Source organism: Bos indicus, chromosome 19, assembly GCF_029378745.1.
Source record: "Bos indicus isolate NIAB-ARS_2022 breed Sahiwal x Tharparkar chromosome 19, NIAB-ARS_B.indTharparkar_mat_pri_1.0, whole genome shotgun sequence".
Lineage (NCBI taxonomy): Eukaryota > Metazoa > Chordata > Mammalia > Artiodactyla > Bovidae > Bos > Bos indicus.
Genome location: NC_091778.1, coordinates 42,574,359 through 42,596,845, shown reverse-complemented (window position 1 = coordinate 42,596,845; position 22,487 = coordinate 42,574,359). Strand labels below are relative to the sequence as shown.

The 22,487-nt window shown below is 40.9% G+C and overlaps 3 protein-coding genes across 7 annotated transcripts; all 3 read left to right on the top strand.

Moving 5' to 3' along the window:
* The first annotated feature begins 9,965 nt into the window (after nucleotides 1-9,965).
* On the top strand, nucleotides 9,966-10,625 carry LOC109573455 (keratin-associated protein 4-7-like). Of its 4 annotated transcripts, none has more exons than XM_019980684.2 (2): nucleotides 9,966-10,102; nucleotides 10,220-10,625. In XM_019980684.2, exons 1-2 carry the CDS (start codon nucleotides 9,966-9,968, stop codon nucleotides 10,623-10,625), a joined length of 543 nt encoding a protein of 180 aa, XP_019836243.2. The 4 variants fall into 4 exon arrangements, with proteins under 4 accessions (XP_019836243.2, XP_070630526.1, XP_019836242.2 ...); XM_070774425.1 differs by having other exon boundaries at nucleotides 9,966-10,270; nucleotides 10,358-10,625; XM_019980683.2 differs by having other exon boundaries at nucleotides 9,966-10,432; nucleotides 10,511-10,625.
* Nucleotides 10,626-15,972: 5,347 nt separating this feature from the next.
* On the top strand, nucleotides 15,973-16,602 carry LOC109573456 (keratin-associated protein 4-7-like). Of its 2 annotated transcripts, XM_019980687.2 has the most exons (2): nucleotides 15,973-16,109; nucleotides 16,227-16,602. In XM_019980687.2, the coding sequence occupies exons 1-2, from the start codon at nucleotides 15,973-15,975 to the stop codon at nucleotides 16,600-16,602; spliced, it is 513 nt and encodes a 170-aa protein (XP_019836246.2). The 2 variants fall into 2 exon arrangements, with proteins under 2 accessions (XP_019836246.2, XP_019836244.2); XM_019980685.2 differs by having other exon boundaries at nucleotides 15,973-16,602.
* Nucleotides 16,603-21,531: 4,929 nt separating this feature from the next.
* On the top strand, nucleotides 21,532-22,041 carry LOC139177762 (keratin-associated protein 4-11-like). Its single transcript, XM_070774422.1, has one exon. The coding sequence runs from the start codon at nucleotides 21,532-21,534 to the stop codon at nucleotides 22,039-22,041; it is 510 nt and encodes a 169-aa protein (XP_070630523.1).
* The last annotated feature ends 446 nt before the right edge of the window (nucleotides 22,042-22,487 follow it).

Below are 22,487 nucleotides of genomic sequence, written 5' to 3'. Positions count from 1 at the left end.
ATAAAGGTGGTGTCATCTGCACATCTGAGGTTATTGATATTTCTCCTGGGGATCTTGATTCCAGCTTGTGCTTCTTCCAGCCCAGCATTTCTCATGATGTACTCTGCATATAAGTTAAATAAGCAGACAGAGGGCAGACAAACTGAAATCACAATTACAGAAAACTGGTGAATCTGACCACATGGACCACAGCCTTGTCTAACTCAATGAAACTAAGCCATGTCGTGTGGGGCCACCCAAGATGGACGGGTCATGGAGGAGAGGTCTGACAGAATGTGGTCCACTGGAGAAGGGAATGGCAAACCACTTCAGTATTCTTGCCTTGAGAACCCAATGAACAGTATGACTAGAGTTGCTACAACATAATTTGTCCAGAAAATGGCTGAACTTGCTAATGAGAGACTATATTCCCAAAAGATACGCAGGACTCTGACTGCTTCATAGTTAGCGGTGTTCTTTTTCCATCAGGAAGCACATATTGTCTGGTTGTCTTTCTTTTTGTGATATTAGCTGCTGTGGGTGATTATTGCCTAGAACCCCTGCTTCATTAGCCACAGCAAAAACATCATTTTGCAGTTCCATTATTCCTCTGCCATGTATTACCTAGAATAATTCCATAAAGAGAAAATTCCCCTCATCAGTGTTTGGTTATCTTGAGGAATAGTATCTGCAGAAAAGGCAAAATAAATGTTTGAGTCTTTCTCTTTATTTAGCAGAGTACCTCCTTCAAAAGAAACCAAAGAGTTTTTTAAAATTCCCACCAATATGGACTTATGGATTTCAATACACTTGACGGTGTATCAATCCATTCCAGCTCACATGCCAAGTGATGTTCAAATAAGCAACTTCCAATTGGCCTTGGGTTTTTGTGAATGAATCTGGTAGTCCTCAAGGACTTCCTTGCTTTTTAATATAACAAGATATTCCAAATTCATTTGTATATTTCTTTCCCTAGACTTTTAATCACTCCTTTCTCCAAGGAGTCCTATTTCTTTCAGAGGGAAACACTGTTTGAGACCATAAATTGAAATATGAGAATGCTCATTACCCCTAAAGCATTTTCTATCAGCCTTTTCAGTGTTTACAACTAGAAGGCATAACTATAAAGGCAGACCATGTTATGAGTTTCTACTGAGAACTACGGGGTTTTTACTTAACTTCAGATACCTTTACCTACAAATCTCATTTCTACCAGTGCTCCAAATACCTCAGTGACACCAGTGTAATAACTCACTTTGTTTATTCCTCAATGTTTGCATACCAGTTCAGAATAATATCACCAACATTAAAACCAATGTTTTTAATTGTTACTGAAAATAAACTTAAGATTGCTTTTTAGCTTTTAAAACAATCTTTGAACTGTTCCTGTCCCTGAAGTTATACCTCAATATATAGTTATGTTCCTTTGTTGCTGTTGTTGTTATTTTAACAATTCTGAGAAATTTTTGAAAATTTGTTTTTTATAATTTTGCAAAATATTTGCATAGGTTCAAAGTCAAAGCTACAGAACAGGATGTATTCAACGAGATTTAGCTTTTATCCTTTGTCTTCTCTACCCTATTCCCTCCACCCTTCATGGTCAAGATTTTTTTTTAACATAAGTATTTTTATTTTTATTTTTTTTTTACTTTACAATATTGTATTGGTTTTGCCATACATCAGCATGAATCCGCCACAGGTGTACACATGTTCCCCATCCTGAACCCCCTTCTCACCTCCCTCCCCATACCATCCCTCTGGGTCAAGATTTTTTAAAATTATGAGTAATACTGCCATTACTTTTTTTCAGCCTTGTTAACATACAATTGACATACAAAACCTACATATACTTAAAATGTACAATTTGCTGTTTTATATGTGCATACTCATGAAATCAACACTACCATCAAGATAAAGCACACCCATACCCTCTTTTGTGGGTGTGCTTCTCTCCCATCCCCTGCCCATGGGCAACTGCCATTCTGGTCACTATAAATTTATTTGCATTTTCTGGAATTTCATGTAAATGAAATTCTTCACTCTGTACTCTATCTTGCCTGGCTGTTCACTCAGCCCAATTAGACTGAGATTCATGTAGTTGTCTGTATTACTAGTTCATTTCTTTTTATTGCTGAGAAATAAGGACTTGTAACATTTTTTTATCCACTCGCTTGTTGATGGACACTTGGGTTGTTTCTGGATTATTTTTTCTATCACAAATAAAGTCACCATGAACGTTTGTGAACAAGTCTTTGTACAGATCTATACTTTAAATTTCTCTTGGGTAAATACTTTGAAGTGGAAGGGTTAGGTCATATGGTAGGTGTATCTTTAACTCTTTAAGAAAGTGTCAAACTGTTTCACAAAGTGATTGTGCCATTTGATGTCCCTTCGTTGTACAACAGCTTCAATAACTTCACATTAACATCAATGTTTGCTAAGATCAGTCTTGTTAATTTTAACCATTGTAGGTGTGTGTGGGCTTCCCAGATAGCACTAGTGGTGAAGAGCCCACCTGCCAGTGCCGGAGACAGAAAAGAAGAGGGTTCAATGCCTGGGTCGTGAAGATCTCCTGGAGGAGGGCATGGCAACCCACTCCAGTATTCTTGCCCGGAAAATTCCATGGACAGAGAAACCTGGTGGGCTACAGTCCATAGGGTTATAAAGAGTTGAACATGACTGAAGAGACTTTGTATGCAGAGTGTGTATAGTGTTATTGTGATTTTAACTTGTATTTTCCTAATGGTTAATGTTGTTGTACATCTTTTCCTGGGTTTCCTTGCCTTCTGTGTATTTTCATTGGTGAATTTCAAATCTTTTGTTCATTTGGAGGTAGAGGGTTATTCATTTTCTTATTATTGAATGGTAAGAGTTCGAGTTCTTTATATGTTCTATAAACAGATTATTTGTTAGATTATGTTCTGTATTTTCTCCAAGTATTCGGCTTACCCTTTTATTGCCCAATCAGTATCCTTTGAAGAGAAAAAAAAAATTTCATTTTGATGCTGCTGCTGCTGCTAAGTTGCTTCAGTCGTGTCCAACTCTGTGCGACCCCATAGACGGCAGCCCACCAGGCTCCTCTGTCCCTGGGATTCTCCAGGCAAGAACACTGGAGTGGGTTGCCATTTCCTTCTCCACTGCATGAAAGTGAAAGTGAAGTTGCTCAGTCGAGACCAACTCGTAGCAACCCCATGGAATGCAGCCCACCAGGCTCCTCCATCCATGGGATTTTCCAGGCAAGAGTACTGGAGTGGCTTGCCATTGCCTTCTCCGTTCATTTTGATAGAGTCCAATTAATTGATTGTTCTGGGATGAAATTAAGTTACTTAATAGTTTGATCCTCTCAAGACTTACTTGTAAGCTGTGTGAAATAGTACCAGAGCAGCTTTACTCCAGAAAAATTTGCCCCACTCTTGAGTCAATCACCTTTCAGAGTATTATAACCCTAATTTATGAGACTCTTCACTCTGAACCATTGGAAACATGGGACTATTTCTGGCCCAGTGTCAGCTCTAAGGATTGCTCCCTCTGCCTTTTACTGGGATGACTAGGGGTGGGGTTCTCTGCCCTTGACTAGTTTCTTCGCATGCATGCACTGATGGGTAATTAGCTCAACACTCTAGGTGGACTTTCTGCGGATCTCTGGGGTTCTCTATGCAGCTCTCTCCTCTCTAGTATCCTGCCCTGCAAATTCTAGCTGTCTTTCCTCCTTCATCCCAGCTCCATCTCAAGTCAGCATAATTACCAGGCTCTATCTGATTCTCCCTCTTGGAGCGGCATCCCAGAAACTCTCTTCAAGAGATAAACTGGGGCAATCCTAGGACCACCTTTGTTGTTTCCCCTCTCTAAGGCACCAGTGCTCTCTCTTGATTGCCAAGCCAATCCCCATCACTCCCTCTTAGCTGGAAGTGTAAGTCCCTCTTTCTTATTTTCTCTTTCTTTATTCTTCCATTATTTTATAAAATGATGTAAGCAAATATTTTCTATATTTATTTTCTTGCTTTTTAGAGATATTGTAGAACACTACAGATATTTTATCCATTGGCTTGACCATATCTTAGCAATATATCCTTGACATCACTTCATAGTAGCATGTACAGATTCTCATCACTTTTTACCACTGAATATCAGGTTGGTTCAAAAGTAATTACGGTTTCTGTGAATTTTAAATCATTATAACTACGCTCAAATACATCTTTATCAGGAACCATTACAATCAACTCATTTTTGCTAATGAGAAATGTTTGTTTATTCCCGTAGCATAAAAATCCATGCTTCAGGGTTCATTGAATTCTTGGAAAGCATTTTCTGCCTCCTGAAAGTTGTGGAAGCATTTTCCCTGCAAAAACTTGTTGAGATGCTTGAAGTGGTAGTTGGTTGGCTAGACGTCAGATGAATATGGCAGATGAGGCAAAACTTCGTAGCCCAATTTGTCCGTTTTTCGAGTGTTGGTTGTGTGACTTGCAGTCAATAATTGTCTTGGAGAATTGGGCCCTTTCTGTTAATCAATACCAGCTGCAAGCATTGTAGTTTTCAGTGTATCTTATTGATTTGCTGAGTATACTTCTCAGATGTAATGGTTTTGCCAGGATTTAGAAAAATGCAGTGGATCAGTTGGGCAGCAGACCACCAAACAGTGACCATGACCTTTTTTTGGTTGCAAATTTTGCTTTGGGAAGTGCATTGGGACTTCTCAGTCCAACCGCTGAGCTGGTCATCAGTGGTTGTCATATAAAGTCCGTTTTTCATCACACGTCACAATCTGATTGAAAATGGTTCATTGTTGTTGTATACAGTAAGAGAAGACAAAATGATTTTTTTGATTTTCAGTCAGCTCATGAGGTACCCACTCAAGGAGCTTTTTCATCTTTACAATTTGTTTCAAATGCCAAATGACTGTAGAATGGTTAATGTTGAGTTCTTTGGCAATTTTTTGTGTAGTTGTAAGGGGATCAGCTTCAGTGATTGCTCTCAGTTGGTCGTTGTCAACTTCTGATGGCCGGCAACCATGTTCCTCACCTTCAAGGCTCTCATCTCCAAGGCTCTCATCTCCTTTGCAGAACTTCTTGAATCACCACTGCACTGTATGTTTGTTAGCAGTTCCTGAGCCAAATGCATTGTTGATGTTGTGAGGTGTCTCTGCTGCTTTACACCCCATTTAAATTCGAATAAAAATATCGCTTAAATTTATTTTTTGTCTAACATCATTTCTATAGTCTAAAATAAATATAAAACAAACAGCAAGTAATGTCATTAGCAAAAATCTAAGTGATAAATGTGCATTAAAATGATGCATAACATAACCACATGTATTTAAGAATGTATTCCAATATCAAACAGAAAATTTCAACAATGCAAAACTGCAATTACTTTTGTACCAACCTTAATATTATTCCATAATGGGAACACACTATATGCCGGGAGCCGGCATATTGCATACTGAGTGCATATTGCATATTGAGTGCAGCACTTTCCACAGCATCATCTTTCAGGATCTGGAATAGCTCAACTGGAATTCTATCACTGCCGGGAGCCAGCGTGAGGAGCTCCACCCATGACAAAGGTCATGAGGAAGGAGCCTCGGCATACGCAAAGGCGGGATCGAGCCTCAGGAGTCCCCCTGGAAATTCTCGAGCATTTACACCCAAAACCAGAGTCTGCCTACTTTCTGCTTTGTGCTTTCACCTACACCTCTGACTTAACAGGGGGCTGTCCCCCACTACCTCTCTGAAAAAAGAGTTAGCTTACAGCTCCAGTTAATAATTCCTGGGTGTGACAGTGTTTCAACCTACAAACTCCTTTGGAAATCCTCTAGCCTGCCTGAATAGGTTTTTCTGGCCACATGTGATTGCTCAGAGCCTCCCAACTGTGAGAGGCGTGAGATGTTCTAAACTGTCTAAATACAGATTCCTTTGAGCAGTTAAAAGATTGATTAGAAATTGTATTGGTGAAGGATTTTCACTTTTTGGGCCAATGTTTGCTGCTAAGTTTCCATATCCCTTACCTGCTGTGTCCCTGGCAGTGTATTGATTAATATAATTGGTGTAAATAGTAGCTTTAATGTTTGTAACCTGGGACCCTTGAGTTAATTCTTTTTCTTGTTATAGCCCACCACACCTTTGCTCTGTAGGAATGCAACTTTATCTAATGCTTTTGGAGGGTGGCGCTTGACTTATCACCTTTAGAGAAAAATAAGTTTTCTGAAGAAAGGGTCTTAAAATGTTAACAGGCCTCCGGGCCAGAAGATGATGCAGATCACCTAAGCTTTTGCGTATGATAAGTTTGCAGGAAGAAAGCCTGGCTTACTGCATGACTCTACCCCTTCCCCCATTATCCTCTATGCATAACTTAAGGTATAAAAACTACTTTGGAAAATAAAGTGCGGGCCTTGTTCACCGAAACTTGGTCTCACCATGTCGTTCTTTCTCTTACCTTCTGGCTGAATTATTCAGCCTCTTTTCTCCACTGAATTTCCTCACTGAGCTATCCTTATTTCAGCCTCTTTTCTCCACTGAATTTCCTCACTGAGCTATCCTTATTCCATTACTCTTTATATCCTTAATTAACGTTTAATTAAGCAATTGTTTCCTGATCCTCGCCGACGCCGTCCCGCTTCGAATTCCCTGGATCCACCGGGGCTGGACCCCGGCAACTATAGTTTATTCACCAGTACCACATTGAAGGACATCAGATTTATCGTTGCTTTGTTTTTACAAATAGCACTGTTATGAATAATCTTGCATGTTTTCATATTTTTTCCTGAGTATTTTTTGGATAATTTATAGACTTGGAATAGCTGAATCAAAGAATAATGCTGCTAATTATTATCAAATCATCACAAGAAAATGATAAACAAACTTATTTCCATAGTCCTATGATCAGAGAATGTTGTCAGATCTTGAATTTTTGACAGTCTCAAGGTGAGAAGTGGTATCCTGTATAATTTCATTCCTATTATTATGAGTGAGTTTGGGCATCTTTATATGTTGAAAAAACAGTTGCATTTTATTTTCCATCAGATTTTAGACCTTTTATCCAACTGAATCTAATTTTATAAGCACTTTATATATTAAAGCCATTAACTCTTTGTCTTTGCCATACATTGCAAGTAATTTTATTTTCAATTCATCAGTTCATTATGCATCTTTTTTTTTTTACTTTGTTTATGGGGGATTCCTTTGTATTTCTTTTTCATTACAATTAATTGTCTTTTCACTATTAGAACGTAATTGCCAAATGTATGTGTATACAATTGAAAACTATTAAACAGAGTCCTCTTTAATGATGAGATCTTCTAGTGCTTCCATTCTCATCTTGTAAGTGACTAGTTGACTCTCTTAGAAACATCTATTGCATAAATATCTTCCTTACCACACTCATTGTAACCAACCCAGAAAGGCATTCACCTCCCACCCCTAGACTGCAACCACCACCTGTCTTCCCACTTCCTGTCTCTCCACCCACCTCTAGCTAAGTAATATTTACAAAGCTGAGATATTGGTTCACAACTTTCTCCCAACTGTATGATGATATCCACTTTCCTTTGTATAAATTGAAGATTATCTTTAAATTCTCTCACTCTATCAGTGAACATTATTTTTTTTTCTATTCTTCTACACTTACCAGCCAGACAAGTCATTTACTTCATCATAAGTCAACCTACGCCCTCATTCAATAATGTCCCCATTGTCTGCTCTGCTCTTCTCCATCCATCTAGATCATCTGTAGCATGTTAAAGGATAAGTAAATGCCCTGTGTTTTCAATAAATCCCATGGTCATTCAACTAACATTCACTCAGGGCAATTGCTGGGTATCATATCTATAAAACTGAATAAGACAGTGCCTGACCTCATAGGGGCAAACAGAAGGACTGGAAATAGACATACAAACTAGCTACAATCAAGTGTGATACTCTAGATCAGAGGCATATCTTAAAACAAAAGGAGGGAAGGACTCATTTTGAATGTGGTAGAAACCAAGAAAGACATTAGAGATGATTTTGTGTCTTGGCTGGACATTTAAGTACAAGCAAGAGTTTGCTGTGTTGACAAGGGAGAAAGCATATTTACACAAAAGAGACAGAAAGAAAATGACTTAGGAGTATAATATTCTTAACTTCTTTGAATGTTCTATGGGAGAACTACCTTCCCTGCTTACTGTGTGACTTCAATCTATCTGAGCCATATTACTTCATGTCAGAAGAATTAAGAAAATTGTGTTTACCTCACAAAGTCCTTGTGAAGTGTAAACAAGATAACAATTATAGAAGACTCAGAAAATTCCTAACATGTAGTAGGCACTCAAAAATAGTAACTATTAGTGTTATATTTCATAAAAGTATATGAATTTAAATATATAATTGGTATTTTGTTTAGTAATCACACTCTAAATAGCTGCAAACCTCATGTGTGTGTCTTATTTGTCTTATTCGAGTGTATGTGGGAAATAAATTAAGCCTTAATCCCTTAATCTTTCATTTGTATCAAGGAAAAATCTCAAATATATCTTGCTAAGAGACAATACCTCATAATACAAAAAAATATACTTCAATAATACTCAGTTATACATAGCCCATTGCGTATGTTGACATACTAAAATATAGATTAAAAAAAAAACTTATAATATGTAATCTTTGAGGAACATGTCAATAATAATTTAATAATATTAAAAAGGACCCATCATGCCAAGGTGTTTTTACTATTTAGAAGTAGTGAATCACTGCACTACAACTCTTTCAAGTTGAATAGATCCAATAAAGAAAACACTTTATAGATAGAACTAATAAAGAAAGTGGCGCCAGTGGTAAAGAACCTGCCTGCCAGTGCAGGAGACGTAAGAGACATGGATTCATTCCTGGACCAGGAAGATCCCCTGTAGGAGGGCAGGGCAACCCACTCCAGTACAGCACAATAAAGAAAACAGGCACTTCCTTTGGGATCTTTTAAAAAACTGAGACATTACTTTGCCAACAAAGGTCCCTCTAGTCAAGGCTATGGTTTTTCCAGTAGTCGTATGTGGATGTGAGAGTTGGACTATAAAGAAAGCTGAGCGCCGAATTGATGCTTTTGAACTGTGGTGTTGGAGAAGACTCTTGAGAGTCCCTTGAACTGCAAGGAGATCCAACCAGTCCATCCTAAAGGAGATCAGGTCTGGGTGTTCATTGGAAGGACTGATGCTAAAGCTGAAACTCCCATATTTTGGCCACCTCATGTGAAGAGTTGACTCATTGAAAAGAACCCTGATGCTGGGAGGGATTGGGGGCAGGAGAAGGGGATGACAGAGGATGAGATGGTTGCTTGGCATCACCGACTTGATGAACATGAGTTTGGGTAAATTCCAGGAGCTGGTGATGGACAGGGAGGCCTGGCGTGCTGCAATTTGTGTGGTTGCAAAGAGTTGGACTGACTGTGCAACTGAACTGAACTGAACACCTTAATGAACATCCAGTAGTCCAAAGGAATCAGAGTATTCTTCATTGTACATGAGTGGTTCTCTCTCCTAATCTAAGATGGGTCTTTAATCCTATTTTCCCACCAGCATTTCATATGATTGCTCTTAACCTCTTTGACAGCAGAGGAGATTTAGTCCTCACTCTCAGCATATTATCCTGGAGTTAAATACATAAATAAAAACTTGTGAAATCCAGTAAAACAATGTCTTATAATGAGTCTACTTGAAGGACACATCAGATAAGGGAAGAAATATGGGTGCTGATTCACTTGGCTTTAACCAAATTAGATAGCTCAGAATACAAGAGGAAAAGGAAATGTGCCATTTTTAAATGTAGGAATATTTACCAGATAAACACAATTATATAATTTGCTAAAAATGAACTGATTTTCTAGTGAGATAAAAACAACAACAATAATCCTGCACATGCTCAAAGTAGTTCTCAGCAGGGTATAAAAGTGACAGATGGCAAGGAAAGATCAGACTCAAGAACCTCACTCTCCTATTAACAACAGAACCTCCACCCTCTGACACCATGGTCAGCTCCTGTTGTGGCTCCGTCTGCTCTGACCAGAGCTGTGGCCGAAGTCTCTGCCAGGAGACCTGCTGCCAGCCCAGCTGCTGCCAGACCACCTGCTGCAGGACCACCTGCTGCCGCCCCAGCTGTGGTGTGTCCAGCTGCTGCCGCCCGGTCTGCTGCCAGCCCACCTGCCCTCGCCCCACCTGCTGCAGCTCTAGCTGCTACCGCCCCTCCTGCTGTGTTTCCAGCTGTGGTTCCAGCTGCTGCAGGCCTACCTGCTGCATCTCCAGCTGCTGCAGGCCCCAGTGCTGCCAGCCTGTGTGCTGCCAGCCCACCTGCCCTCGCCCCACCTGCTGCATCTCTAGCTGCTGCCGCCCCTCCTGCTGTGGGTCCAGCTGTGGTTCCAGCTGCTGCAGGCCTACCTGCTGCATCTCCAGCTGCTGCAGGCCTACCTGCTGCATCTCCAGCTGCTGCAGGCCCCGGTGCTGCCAGTCTGTGTGCTGCCAGCCCACCTGCTCCCGCATCTCCAGCTGCTGCCGCCCCTCTTGCTGTGGCTCCAGCTGCTGCCTGCGCCCAGTGTGTGGCCGGGTCTCCTGCCACACCACTTGCTATCGCCCCACCTGTGTCATCTCCACCTGCCCCCGCCCCGTGTGCTGTCCCTCCTCTTGCTGCTGAATCTCTGCTTTGAACATACTGCTTCCTCATTTCCTCCCTCCCCACAGTTGCAGAGCTTCTTTTTAAAATATGGAGGGTTCAAGAGAACTGGTCTCTTGAATTTCATAAGCAAACATCAGGCATACTGAGCCCACGTTCTAACTTCTCTCCAAACTCCCCCACTTCTAAATGTAATCACTCAGAATCTCCCAGGAAATTATATTCTCCCAACACTCCTCCCTTTTTCTTCAGCACATCTATTTTTCATGCTTAAGGAACTTGTCAAATCACTTGTGAGGCCACTGAATTTATCTCTCTGATATGGAAATCCAGTGAAGATTTTTTGGTGATTTTCTTATGTCTTTTTATTTCCATGAACCTAAATAAATGTCCTCCTACTGGCACTGAAAATTGAATCTGATTGTTACTCTCTTTCTTTGTTTTAAGTATTTACATTTTGATCCAAAGTAATTGTATTTTGCCTTCACCTGCCAAAGAGCACAAATTAATCAACCTTCAGTTCAATTCAGTTCAGTTAAGTCTCTCAGTCGTGTCCACATCTTTGTGACACCATGGACTGCAGCACGCCAGGCCTTCCTGTCCATCACCAACTCCTGGAATTTACCCAAACTCATGTTCATTGAGTCGGTGATGCCATCCAGCCATCTCATCCTCTGTCGTCCCCTTCTCCTCCCACCCTCAATCTTTCCCAGCATCAGAGTCTTTTGAAATGAGTCAGTCAGTTTTTCGCATCAGATGGCCAAAGGATTGGAGTTTCAACTTCAACATCAGTTCTTCCTATGAATTTTCAGGACTGATTTCCTTTAGGATGGACTGCATGGATCTCCTTGCAGTCCAAGGGACTCTTGAGACTCTTCTCCAACACCACAGTTCAAAAGCATCAATTCTTTAGCACTCAGCTTTCTTTATAGTCCAACTCTCACATCCATACATGACTACTGGTAAAACCATAGCTTTGACTAGATGGAACTTTGTTGAGAAAGTAATTTTCTGCTTCTTAATATGCAGTCTAGGTTGATCATAACTTTCCTTCCAAGGAGTAAGTGTCTTAATTTCATGGCTGCAGTCACCATCTGCAGTGATTTTGGAACCCAAACAAATAAAGTCTGACACTGTTTCCACTGCTTCCCCATCTATTTGCCATGAAGTGATGGGACCAGATGCCATGATCTTAGTTTTCTGAATGTTGAGTTATTGTTGTTTTTTTTTTTAATTTTATTTTATTTTTAAACTTTACATAATTGTATTAGTTTTGCCAAATATCAAAATGAATCCACCACAGGTATACATGTGTTCCCCATGCTGAACCCTCCTCCCTCCTCCCTCCCCATACCATCCCTCTGGGTCGTCCCAGTGGACTAGCCCCAAGCATCCAGTATCGTGCACTGAACCTGGACTGGCATCTGAGTTTTAAGCCAACTTTTTCGTTCTCCACTTTCACTTTCATCAAGAGGTTCTTTAGTTCTTTCTTCACTTTCTGATGGTGTCATCTGCATATCTGAGGTTATTGATATTCTCCTGGCAATCTTGATTCCAGCTTGTGCTTCATCCAGCCCAGCGTTTCTCACGATGTACTCTGCACATAAGTTAAATAAGCAAGGTGATGATATACAACCTTGACATACTCCTTTTCCTACTTGGAACCAGTCTGTTGTAATACTGAAGTGGATTGCCATTCCATTCTCCAGGGGATCTTTCTGCCCCAGGGATCAAACCCAGGTCTTCTGCACTGCGCGGGCAGATTCTTTATGTTCTGAGCCACCATGGAAGTCCCTACATATACAGTGGAGTTCTACTTTATTCAAGGAGCCAGAGTTTCAGTACATTTGGTTTATTATTATTATTCAGAATATTCAGTGTATTCTGCCTTCTAGAGGGGCTACCTTCAGTGCCAGGGAGGTGACATAAATGAATGAAACAGCTTGGTGACAGTTCCTAGGTATTCCTGGAGACTGTGATTTTATGTTCAAGACAAAAAGGGGACCTTTCCAGTGCCACTTCTGCTCACTTCCTGTCCCTTCCCTTCTAGAAGTGCTAATCCCCAAAAAACTTCTAAATAAACATCCTGTTTGCTAATTTTTATCTTTGGGTCTGCTTTTTAGGGAACTCAAACAGTCTCGAAAAGCAATTTGTAACTCACAACAGTTAATCTGAGAGCTGGAAAGATTGACTGAAATTTATTTTTCATCTTTAGTGTATAATAAGTAGGAGCTTAAACATAAACATAGAAAACTTATGGAAATGAATATGTAGAGAGAACCGTGAATTTTATCTAAAGTACATTTATTCTTTGCTAAGGATTTTATGTCACTTATACATCAATATCTGCTTTATTTAAAAATTTAAATAACACAAAAGAATGTGTTCAGAAGTGAGTTTCCTATTATTAGTCTTTGCCGATCCCATTGAAAACCTGTTTATACAAAGAGAGATATATTCTTATTGAATACATTTGTATCACATTTATGTCTTTATTCACAAACCCAGCTTTAGCTGTACATTTTTTTGTTCTGATGTTTATTCAAATATTATTTTTTGGCCTTCAGGCAATGTTAATACATCCCTCCAATACCAGGTAAGTATATTATTTGACAGATTTGCTTACATATTTTTTATATTTATTGTTGAGAACTGTAAATACATGCTTCCTATCAGTTTTTATGAAGAAATCTTGCTAAGTGCATAAGAAATCTATCACTTTTCTAGGTCAGCCAACTTCACTGTTAACAATAATATTCAAGTGATTCTTGGGATTTTCTAGACATATCGTCATGGCTGAGAATAGTCCCCAGGCTCAGGTATGCCCCAGATTCATTCCCCAGTTACCCAGGTGGTAACCGCATTATTAAGTCAGACTTATGGGTTTTCTTTCGTTCCTGCCTTGCTCTCCCACTTCCTCATGTGTACTTCCCAGCATTCCCCCCACCCCCAAGTGAACTACCTGCACTCACATCTTTGTCTCAGTATCTGCTTTGGGTGCAATTCAAACAACAACAATAGATGTTCAGCTAATATTTTTAGCTGATTGATATTAAACCAGTGATGATAGTTACTTCTCACAAAAGAGGGCTAAATTGGGATGTCTGGAAGAGAAGAGAAACAGTGTCAACATATGTGCTCACCTCCTTTCTATTGTACCTGTTTCTGTGTTAATACAGCATATGTATCCATGGTGTCCTATAGGTAAGTTCCACTCAAAGGATCAAATTTGAACTTCCACAAATGTGTTTTATCAGGTGACACGTTGCTTGCCACTTAAACAAATGTGGTATTCCTCAAGTGTAACCATGATCCCTTTGTTTGGAATGTTTCTCCCACTTTTCTCAACCAGGCAAGCAGACATATTTTTAAAGGACCATTACATATCCATAAGTCATCCAAGAGCACTAATGTGCTCTGTCTCAGTAACAAAATTAAATTTTATTAGTTCATGCCTTCAGGGTGTCTGCATCACAGAAGTGAAATGACAGAAAGTAAATGTAGTACAGCAGAGTGCAAAATTCAGAGCACAATGCAGGGACAAATTGTATTTGAACAGGGTAGTTAATCATTGAGAGGAAACATTCAGGGGAAACCTGGGGTATTGATAGAGGAATAGTAGTTTGCAAAGATAATGACAAAAATGAAACATTCCAGGAAGATGAAACAGCTTCAGCAAAGGCATGCGAGCTTTATTTCCACCTCTTCCTCAGCTGTCCTAAAACAGCTTAACTTCTGTTTAATCTTATGTAAGTTTTCTTTTTTTTTCCCTCAACAGTTCTATGCTTCTTTGGCTTATTGCTTAAAGAAGTATTAAGAATATGCACTGTGTTATATGCTGTATTAAGATTCAAAACAAATATAAGATATTCAGCACAATGCTTAGTGAACTCAGCATAATGCCTAGTGAATTTAGCATAATGCATAGTAAATACGAATGATAAATATCATTATTCCTCAGATTTTATTGAAGATGTATGGAACATATCCCATACTATATATGCTGATTTTAGTTCTTTAGTCAAAATAACACAGGAAGCTCAGTCTGGTGCTCTATGACAACCTAATAGACGTCATTCTATTGGTGGGATGTGATTGGGGTGGAGGGCAGATCAGAGGGAGGGGACATATATATACTTATGGCTGAATCATATTGTTGTACTGCAGAAAGCTACACAAACTTGTAAGAGAATTATCCTCCAATTTAAAAAAGAGACTTAAAATAATAACTGTCATTCTTTTGAAAATGAAAGTCACTCAGTCGTGTCCAGCTCTTTGTAACCCCATTGACAGTACAGTCCATGGAATTCTCTACATCAGAATACTGCAATGGGTAGCTGTTCCCTTCTTCAGGGGATCTTCCCAAGCCAGGGATCGAACCCAGGTCTCTGACATTGTAGGCAGATTCTTTCCCAGCTGAGCTATCGGGGAAGCCCTTCTTTTAGCAATTGCCAAACTGTTTCTTATGCATGTGACTCATTCAAGTATCTACAGGAAAAAGATGAGGCGTTACCTGTCAAGTTCTCTTACTACCCAATAGAATGTCTTGGATCCATATTTTTGAAGACTTAATAATTCCAAGCATGTTTATATATAATGAATGCTTTTGTAATGAAATATCCTGTGTACAAGTCTAACAAATTAAAGATAAATCAAAACATCCCATTCATGTTGCCTAGCCTGGGAGACACAGTAAAAATGTGTTTCTTCTACTTAAAAGCTGTGACTATAGCTAAGTGCTTCTGACAGTAGAGCCCAAACAGATACAGAATTTGAAACTTCCTTGTGGTCTAGCTATCTTCCTGACCATCAAAATGCCTACAGAGTATCACAATCATCCCTATTATTTGCAGGACAAGTCTCCACAAACATCTTTCTTTCTATTTCCTTTCCAGTGCTTCACCTTATCAGCACATTTCCCCCTCACCCTTGACAATAAAATATACATGAGCCATATAAGAAACTTTTTCTCTCTGATGTTCAGACAGCAGTGATATGAGAAAATATCACACTCAAAAAAAATTTCAGAGCCACATGACTAATGCTTTGTTAAGACATTGAACACACCAGGAGCACAACTGACACCCACTAAGGAAGTATTGGGATAGATCTTTAAATCGGACACACAAGAACATATCAGAAAAAGGAAAACTGTTATTTTCTCCAAATTGGAATACTGCAGGATAAACACAAATTATGTAATCAAATGATCAATTTTCCTAAGAAGGTAAACAATAACCAGGAAATAATGATGTCATGAGAGCAGCTCTTCAGCAGGATATAAAGGGGGCTGTGGGCCAAGGCGACTCTCAGACTCAAGAAGCTCACTTTCCTGGAAACTCACCCAGAACTTCCACCCTCTGACACCATGGTCAGCTCCTGTTGTGGCTCCGTCTGCTCTGACCAGAGCTGTGGCCGAAGTCTCTGCCAGGAGACCTGCTGCCAGCCCAGCTGCTGCCAGACCACCTGCTGCAGGACCACCTGCTGCCGCCCCAGCTGTGGTGTGTCCAGCTGCTGCCGCCCGGTCTGCTGCCAGCCCACCTGCCCTCGCCCCACTTGCTGCATTTCTAGCTGCTGCCGCCCCTCCTGCTGTGTTTCCAGCTGTGGTTCCAGCTCCTGCAGGCCTACCTGCTGCATCTCCAGCTGCTGCAGGCCCCGGTGCTGCCAGCCTGTGTGCTGCCAGCCCACCTGCTCTCGCCCCGCCTGCTGCATCTCTAGCTGCTGCCGCCCCTCCTGCTGTGTTTCCAGCTGTGGGTCCAGCTGCTGCAGGCCTACCTGCTGCATCTCCAGCTGCTGCAGGCCCCGGTGCTGCCAGTCTGTGTGCTGCCAGCCCACCTGCTCCCGCATCTCCAGCTGCTGCCGCCCCTCTTGCTGTGGCTCCAGCTGCTGCCTGCGCCCAGTGTGTGGCCGGGTCTCCTGCCACACCACTTGCTATCGCCCCACCTGTGTCATCTCCACCTGCCCCCGCCCCGTGTGCTGTCCCTCCTCTTGCTGCTGAATCTCTGCTTTGAACATACTGCTTCCTCATTTCCTCCCTCCCCACAGTTGCAGAGCTTCTTTTTAAAATATGGAGGGTTCAAGAGAACTGGTCCCTTGAATTTCATTGGCAAACACCAGACATACCAAGCCCACGTTCTAACTTCTGTCCAAACTCCCTTCCTTTCTAAATTAGATCACTCGGAATCTCGTAGGAAATTACAATCTCCCAACACTCCTCCCTTTTTCTTCAGCACATCTATTTTTCATACTTAAGGAATTTGTCTCCATCACTTTTGGGGCCACTGATTTTTATTTAACATGGAATTCCAATAAAGATTTCTTTGAGTACTCTTTGTTAAAGACTTTCTTATGTCTTCTTATTTCCATGAACCAAAATAAACCTCCTCCTACCAGTACTGAGAATTGAATCTGATTGTTACTCTCTTTCTTTTTTGTAAGGATTCATATTTTGATCCAAATAATTGTATTTTGCCTGCACCTTCCAAACAACACACATTAATTGACCTTCAAGAGAGGTCAAAAGACACTGATCACTTCTTAGTTATGTCTACAAAGTAGATAAATTAATCATTTTCTAGTCTTCATGGGGGAAAGGGGTGAAATTGAAGTGATAGGGCATCTATGAACATAATTACAGGAGAAAAGATTTGGAGATTGAACACAATTCATGATTTTTAACAACACCACCTTTCAGGGTTTTTTCACCTATAAAAGCATCACATAGATAGTTTAGTAAAAGTCTATGCATTTTCTACTTAGGGTCGCATGCAATGAGTCCTTCATCCACTCACACAGTGAAAATGTTAGTCACTCAGCTGTGTCCAACTCTATGCGACCCCAAAGATTGTAGCCCACCAGCTTGCTCTGTCCACGGAATTCTGCAGGCAAGAATACTGGAGTGGGTTGCCATTCCGTTCTCCGTGGATATTTCTGCCCCAAGGACCAAACCCCGGTCTCCTGCATTGCGGGCAGATTCTTTATCTTCTGAGTCCCCATGGAAGCCCCTGCATATTCACTAGAGTTCTGTTTTGTTTTTGTAGCCAGAGCTTCAGTAGATTTGTGTTATTATAATTATTCAGAATATTCAGTTTATTCTGCCTTATAGGGGGGCTACCTTCAGTGCCAGGCAGGTGATATAAAACCATGAAACAGACCTGGTGACAGTCCTAGGTATTGCTGGTGACTGTGAGTTTAGGTCCAAGACAAAGAAGGGACCCTTCCAGTGCCATGCTTAGATGTCCACTGAAACTCTATCCCAGCTTGATTTCTCCAGCTGTCCACTTCTGCTCATTTCCCTCCCCCTTTCCTTCTAGAAGTGCTAATCCAAGAACACTTCTCAATAAACATCCTGTTTGCTATTTTTCATCTCTGGGTCTGCTTCCTAGGGAACTCATACAGTTCCCAAAAGCAATTTGTAATTCACAACAGTTAATCTGAGAGCTGGATAGCCTGACTGAAATGTAGTTTTCATTTTTTAGTGTATAATAAGTTGGAGCTTAAACATAAACTTGGAAAACTTATGGAACTGAATCTGTAGAGAGAATTGTGAACTTTATCTAAAGTACACATATTCTTTTCTAAGGATTTTATGTCACTTATACACCAATATCAGCTTTAGTTAAAAAAATTTAAATAACATAAAAGAATGTGTTCAAAAGTGAGTTTCCTGTTGTTGGTCTTTGCCAATCCCATTCAAAACCTATTTTCACAAACATACATTCTTATTGGATGCATTTGTATGACATTTATGTCTTTATTCATTAACCCAGCTTTAGCTGTACATTTTTTTGTTCTGATGTTTGTTCAATATTATTTTTTGGCCTTCAGGAAATGTGAACACATTCCTCCAATACGAGATAAGTATATTATTTCACAGATTTCTCTACATATTTTTTATATTTATTGCACAGATCTGTGAATTCATTTTTTCCACTACATGTTATGAAGAAATCTTGCTAAATGCATGGGAAATCCATCAGTTTTCTATATCAGCCAAATTCACTGTTAACAATAATATTCAGTTGATTCTGTGGGATTTCCTGATGTACAATCACGGCAACTAAGAGCCCCAGCCTCAGGATGTCCCCAGATTCATTCCCCAGTTGCCCACAGTGGTAACCGCATCATTAACTCAGACGTTTAGGTTTTTCTTTCTTTCCTGCCTTCGTTTCCACTTCCTCATCTGTACTTCCCAGAATCGCTCCGCAAAGTGAACTACCTGCACTCACATCTTTGCCTCAATATCAACTTTGGGTGAAATTCAAATAAAAACAATAGATGTTCAGCAAATATTTTTAGCTGATTGATATTAAATCAGTGATGGTGGTTAATTCTCACAAAAGAGATCTAAATTGTGATATCTGGAAGTGCAGAGAAGTGTCAACACTTGTGTTCACCTTCTTTCTATCATATCTGTTTCTGTGTTACTATACCACATGTATCCATGGTGTCCTATAAGTAAGTTCCATTCTATGCATCAAGTTTGAACTTCCATAAATGTGTTTTATCAAGTGACATGTTGCTTTTCACATAAACAAAGGTGGTTTTCCTCAAGTGTAACCATGATCCCTTTGTTTGGAATGTTTCTCCCACTTTTCTCGACCAGGCAAACAGACATATTTTTTAAAGGAACATGACATACCCTTAAGTCACCCCAAAGCCTTCATTCACTCGACACACATTTGTCACTAATGTGCTCGTCTCAGTAACAAAATTAAATTTTATAGTTCGTGCCTTCAGGGTGTCTGCATCGCAATAGTGGAATGACAGAAAGTAACTGTGGGACAGCAGAGAGTGCAAAATTCAGAGCACAGTGCAGGGACAAATTATATTTAAACAGGGTAGTTAATCATTGGGAGGAAGCATTCAGGGGAAACCCGGGGTTTTGAGAGAGGAATAGTAGTTTGCAAAGATAACCACAAATATAAAACAGTCCAAGAAGATGAAATGGCTTCAGCAAAGGCTTGCAAGCTTTATTTTCCACCTCTTCCTCAGCTGTCTTAAAACAGCTTAACTTCTGTTTAATCTTACAGAATATTTTTTTCCTCTTAATGTTTCTATGCTTCTTTGGCCTATTGCTTAAAGAAGTAGTAAGAATACATACTACATTATAGCTGCATTAAAGATTCAATACAAATAAAAGATATTCATCACAATGCTCAGTGAACTCAGCACAATGCCTGGTAAATTTAGCATGCTGCTGCTGCTGCTGCTGCTAAGTCGCTTCAGTCTTGTCCGACTCTGTGCGACCCCATAGACGGCAGCCCACCAGGCTCCCCTGTCCCTGGGATTCTCCAGGCAAGAACACTGGAGTGGGTTGCCATTTCCTTCTCCAATGTATGAAAGTGAAAAGTGAAAGGGAAGTCGCTCAGTTGTGTCCGACTCTTCGCTACCCCATGGACTGCAGCCTACCAGGCTTCTCCATCCATGGGATCTTTCCAGGCAAGAGTACTGGAGTGGGGTGCCATTGCCTCCTCTGAAATTTAGCATAATGCACAGTAAATACTCTGCAAATGATAAATATCATTATTCCTCACCTTTTATTGAAGATGTATGAAACTTATCCACATACTATATATGTTGATTTTAGTTTTTCATTTAAAAATAGCATAGGAAGCTCAGTCTGGTGCTCTAAGACAACCTAGAGGGGTGAAACAGGATTGGGGTGGGAGGGCAGATCAGAGGGAAAGGATTATATACAGTTGAGGCTGAATCACATTGTTGTACTGCAGAAAGCTACACAACCTTGTAAAGGAATTATCCTCCATCTAAAAAATAAGACTTAAAAAATAACTGCCATTCTTTTGAAAATGAAACTTGCACATTTGTGTCTAGCTTGTTGCGACCCAATGGACTATACAGTCCATGGAATTCTCCAGGTCAAAATACTGGAATGGGTGGCCATTCCCTTCTCCCAGGGATCTTCCCAACCTAGGGATCGAACCCAGATCTCCCACATTGCAGGTGGATTCTTTCCCAGCTGAGCTATCAGGGAAGCCCTTCTTTTACCTATTTCCAAACTGTTTCTTAGGCATGTGTCTCATTCAAGCATCTACAGGAGGAAGATGAGGAGTTACATGTCAAGTTCTCTTACTACCCAACAGAATGTCTTCGCTCAGTTGAAGCCTTATTAATTCCAAACATTTTTATATATAACGAATGCTTTTGTAATGAAATCTCCTGTGTACATGACTGACAACTAAAAGATAAACCAAAATATCCCATTCTGGTTACCTAACTTGGGAGGCATAGAGCAAAAATGTGTTTCTTCTATTTAAAAGCTGTGAGTACTGCTAAGTGCTTGAGAACCTGGAGTGAAATCAGAGGCAGAATTCGTTAACTTCCTCATGGTCTATCTTCCTGACCATCCAAGAGGCCCACAGAGGATCACATTCATCCATATTATTTGTGGGACATCCTCCCTCCAAACAGCTTGTTTTCTAATTCATTTCCAGTGTTTAATCTCACCAGCACTTGTTCCCCTCACCTTTGAGAAAAAAATATACATGAGCCATATAAGAAACTTTTTCTCTCTGAAGTTCAGAGAGCAGTGATAGGAGAGAAGATCACACTCAAAAAATAAGTGTTGGAGTCATATGACTAATGCTTTGTAAGCACTGAACCCACCAGGAGTAAAGATGACACCCACAACGGAAGAACTAGGACAGGGCTTTCAATTGGACACACAGGCGCTTACCAGGAAAAGGAAAGGTATTATTTTCTCCATTTTCGAATACTGAATAAGAAACACATAATTATGTAATTAAATGATCAATTTTCCTAAGAGGGTAAACAATAAAAAGGAAATAATGATATAATGATAGCAGCTCTTCTGCAGCATATAAAGGGGGCTGTGGGCTGAGAAGACTCTCAGACTCAAGAAGCTCACTTTCCTGGAAACTCACCCAGACCTCCACCCTCTGACACCATGGTCAGCTCCTGTTGTGGCTCCGTCTGCTCTGACCAGAGCTATGGCCAAAGTCTCTGCCAGGAGACCTGCTGCCAGCCCAGCTGCTGCCAGACCACCTGCTGCAGGACCACCTGCTGCCGCCCCAGCTGTGGTGTGTCCAGCTGCTGCCGCCCGGTCTGCTGCCAGCCCACCTGCCCTCGCCCCACCTGCTGCATCTCTAGCTGCTACCGCCCCTCCTGCTGTGTTTCCAGCTGTGGTTCCAGCTGCTGCAGGCCTACATGCTGCATCTCCAGCTGCAGGCCCCAGTGCTGCCAGCCTGTGTGCTGCCAGCCCACCTGCTCCCACATCTCCAGCTGCTGCCGCCCCTCATGCTGTGGCTCCAGCTCCTGTGGCTCCAGCTGCTGCCGCCCGAGCTGCTGCCTGCGCCCAGTGTGTGGCCGGGTCTCCTGCCACACCACTTGCTATCGCCCCACCTGTGTCATCTCCACCTGCCCCCGCCCCGTGTGCTGTCCCTCCTCTTGCTGCTGAATCTGCTTTGAACATACTGCTTCCTCATTTCCTCCCTCCCCACAGTTGCAGAGCTTCTTTTTAAAATGTGGAGGGTTCAAGAGAATCGGTCCATTGAATTTCATAAGCAAACACCAGACAGACTGAGCCCTCGATCTAACTTCTCTCCAAACTCCCCCACTTCTAAATGAAATCACTCAGGATCTACCCAAAAATTGCAATCTCCCAACACTCTTCCCTATTTCTTCAGGACATCTGTTCTTTCATGCTTAGGGAATTTGTCTCCATCACTAATGAGGCCACTTGATTTTTATCTCTCTGATATGAAATCCAATGAAGATTTTTTTGCTGTACTCTTTGGCAAAGATTTTCTTGTGTCTTGTTATTTCCATGAACCTAAATAAACGTCTTCCTACTGGCACTGAAAATTGAATCTGATTGTTGCGCTCTTTCGTTTTTTAAAGCAT

Coding starts and splice junctions, on each gene's coding strand:
- LOC109573455 (XM_070774424.1), top strand. CDS start 9,966: ATGGTCAGCTCCTGTTGTGGCTCCGTCTGCTCTGACCAGAGCTGTGGC.
- LOC109573456 (XM_019980685.2), top strand. CDS start 15,973: ATGGTCAGCTCCTGTTGTGGCTCCGTCTGCTCTGACCAGAGCTGTGGC.
- LOC139177762 (XM_070774422.1), top strand. CDS start 21,532: ATGGTCAGCTCCTGTTGTGGCTCCGTCTGCTCTGACCAGAGCTATGGC.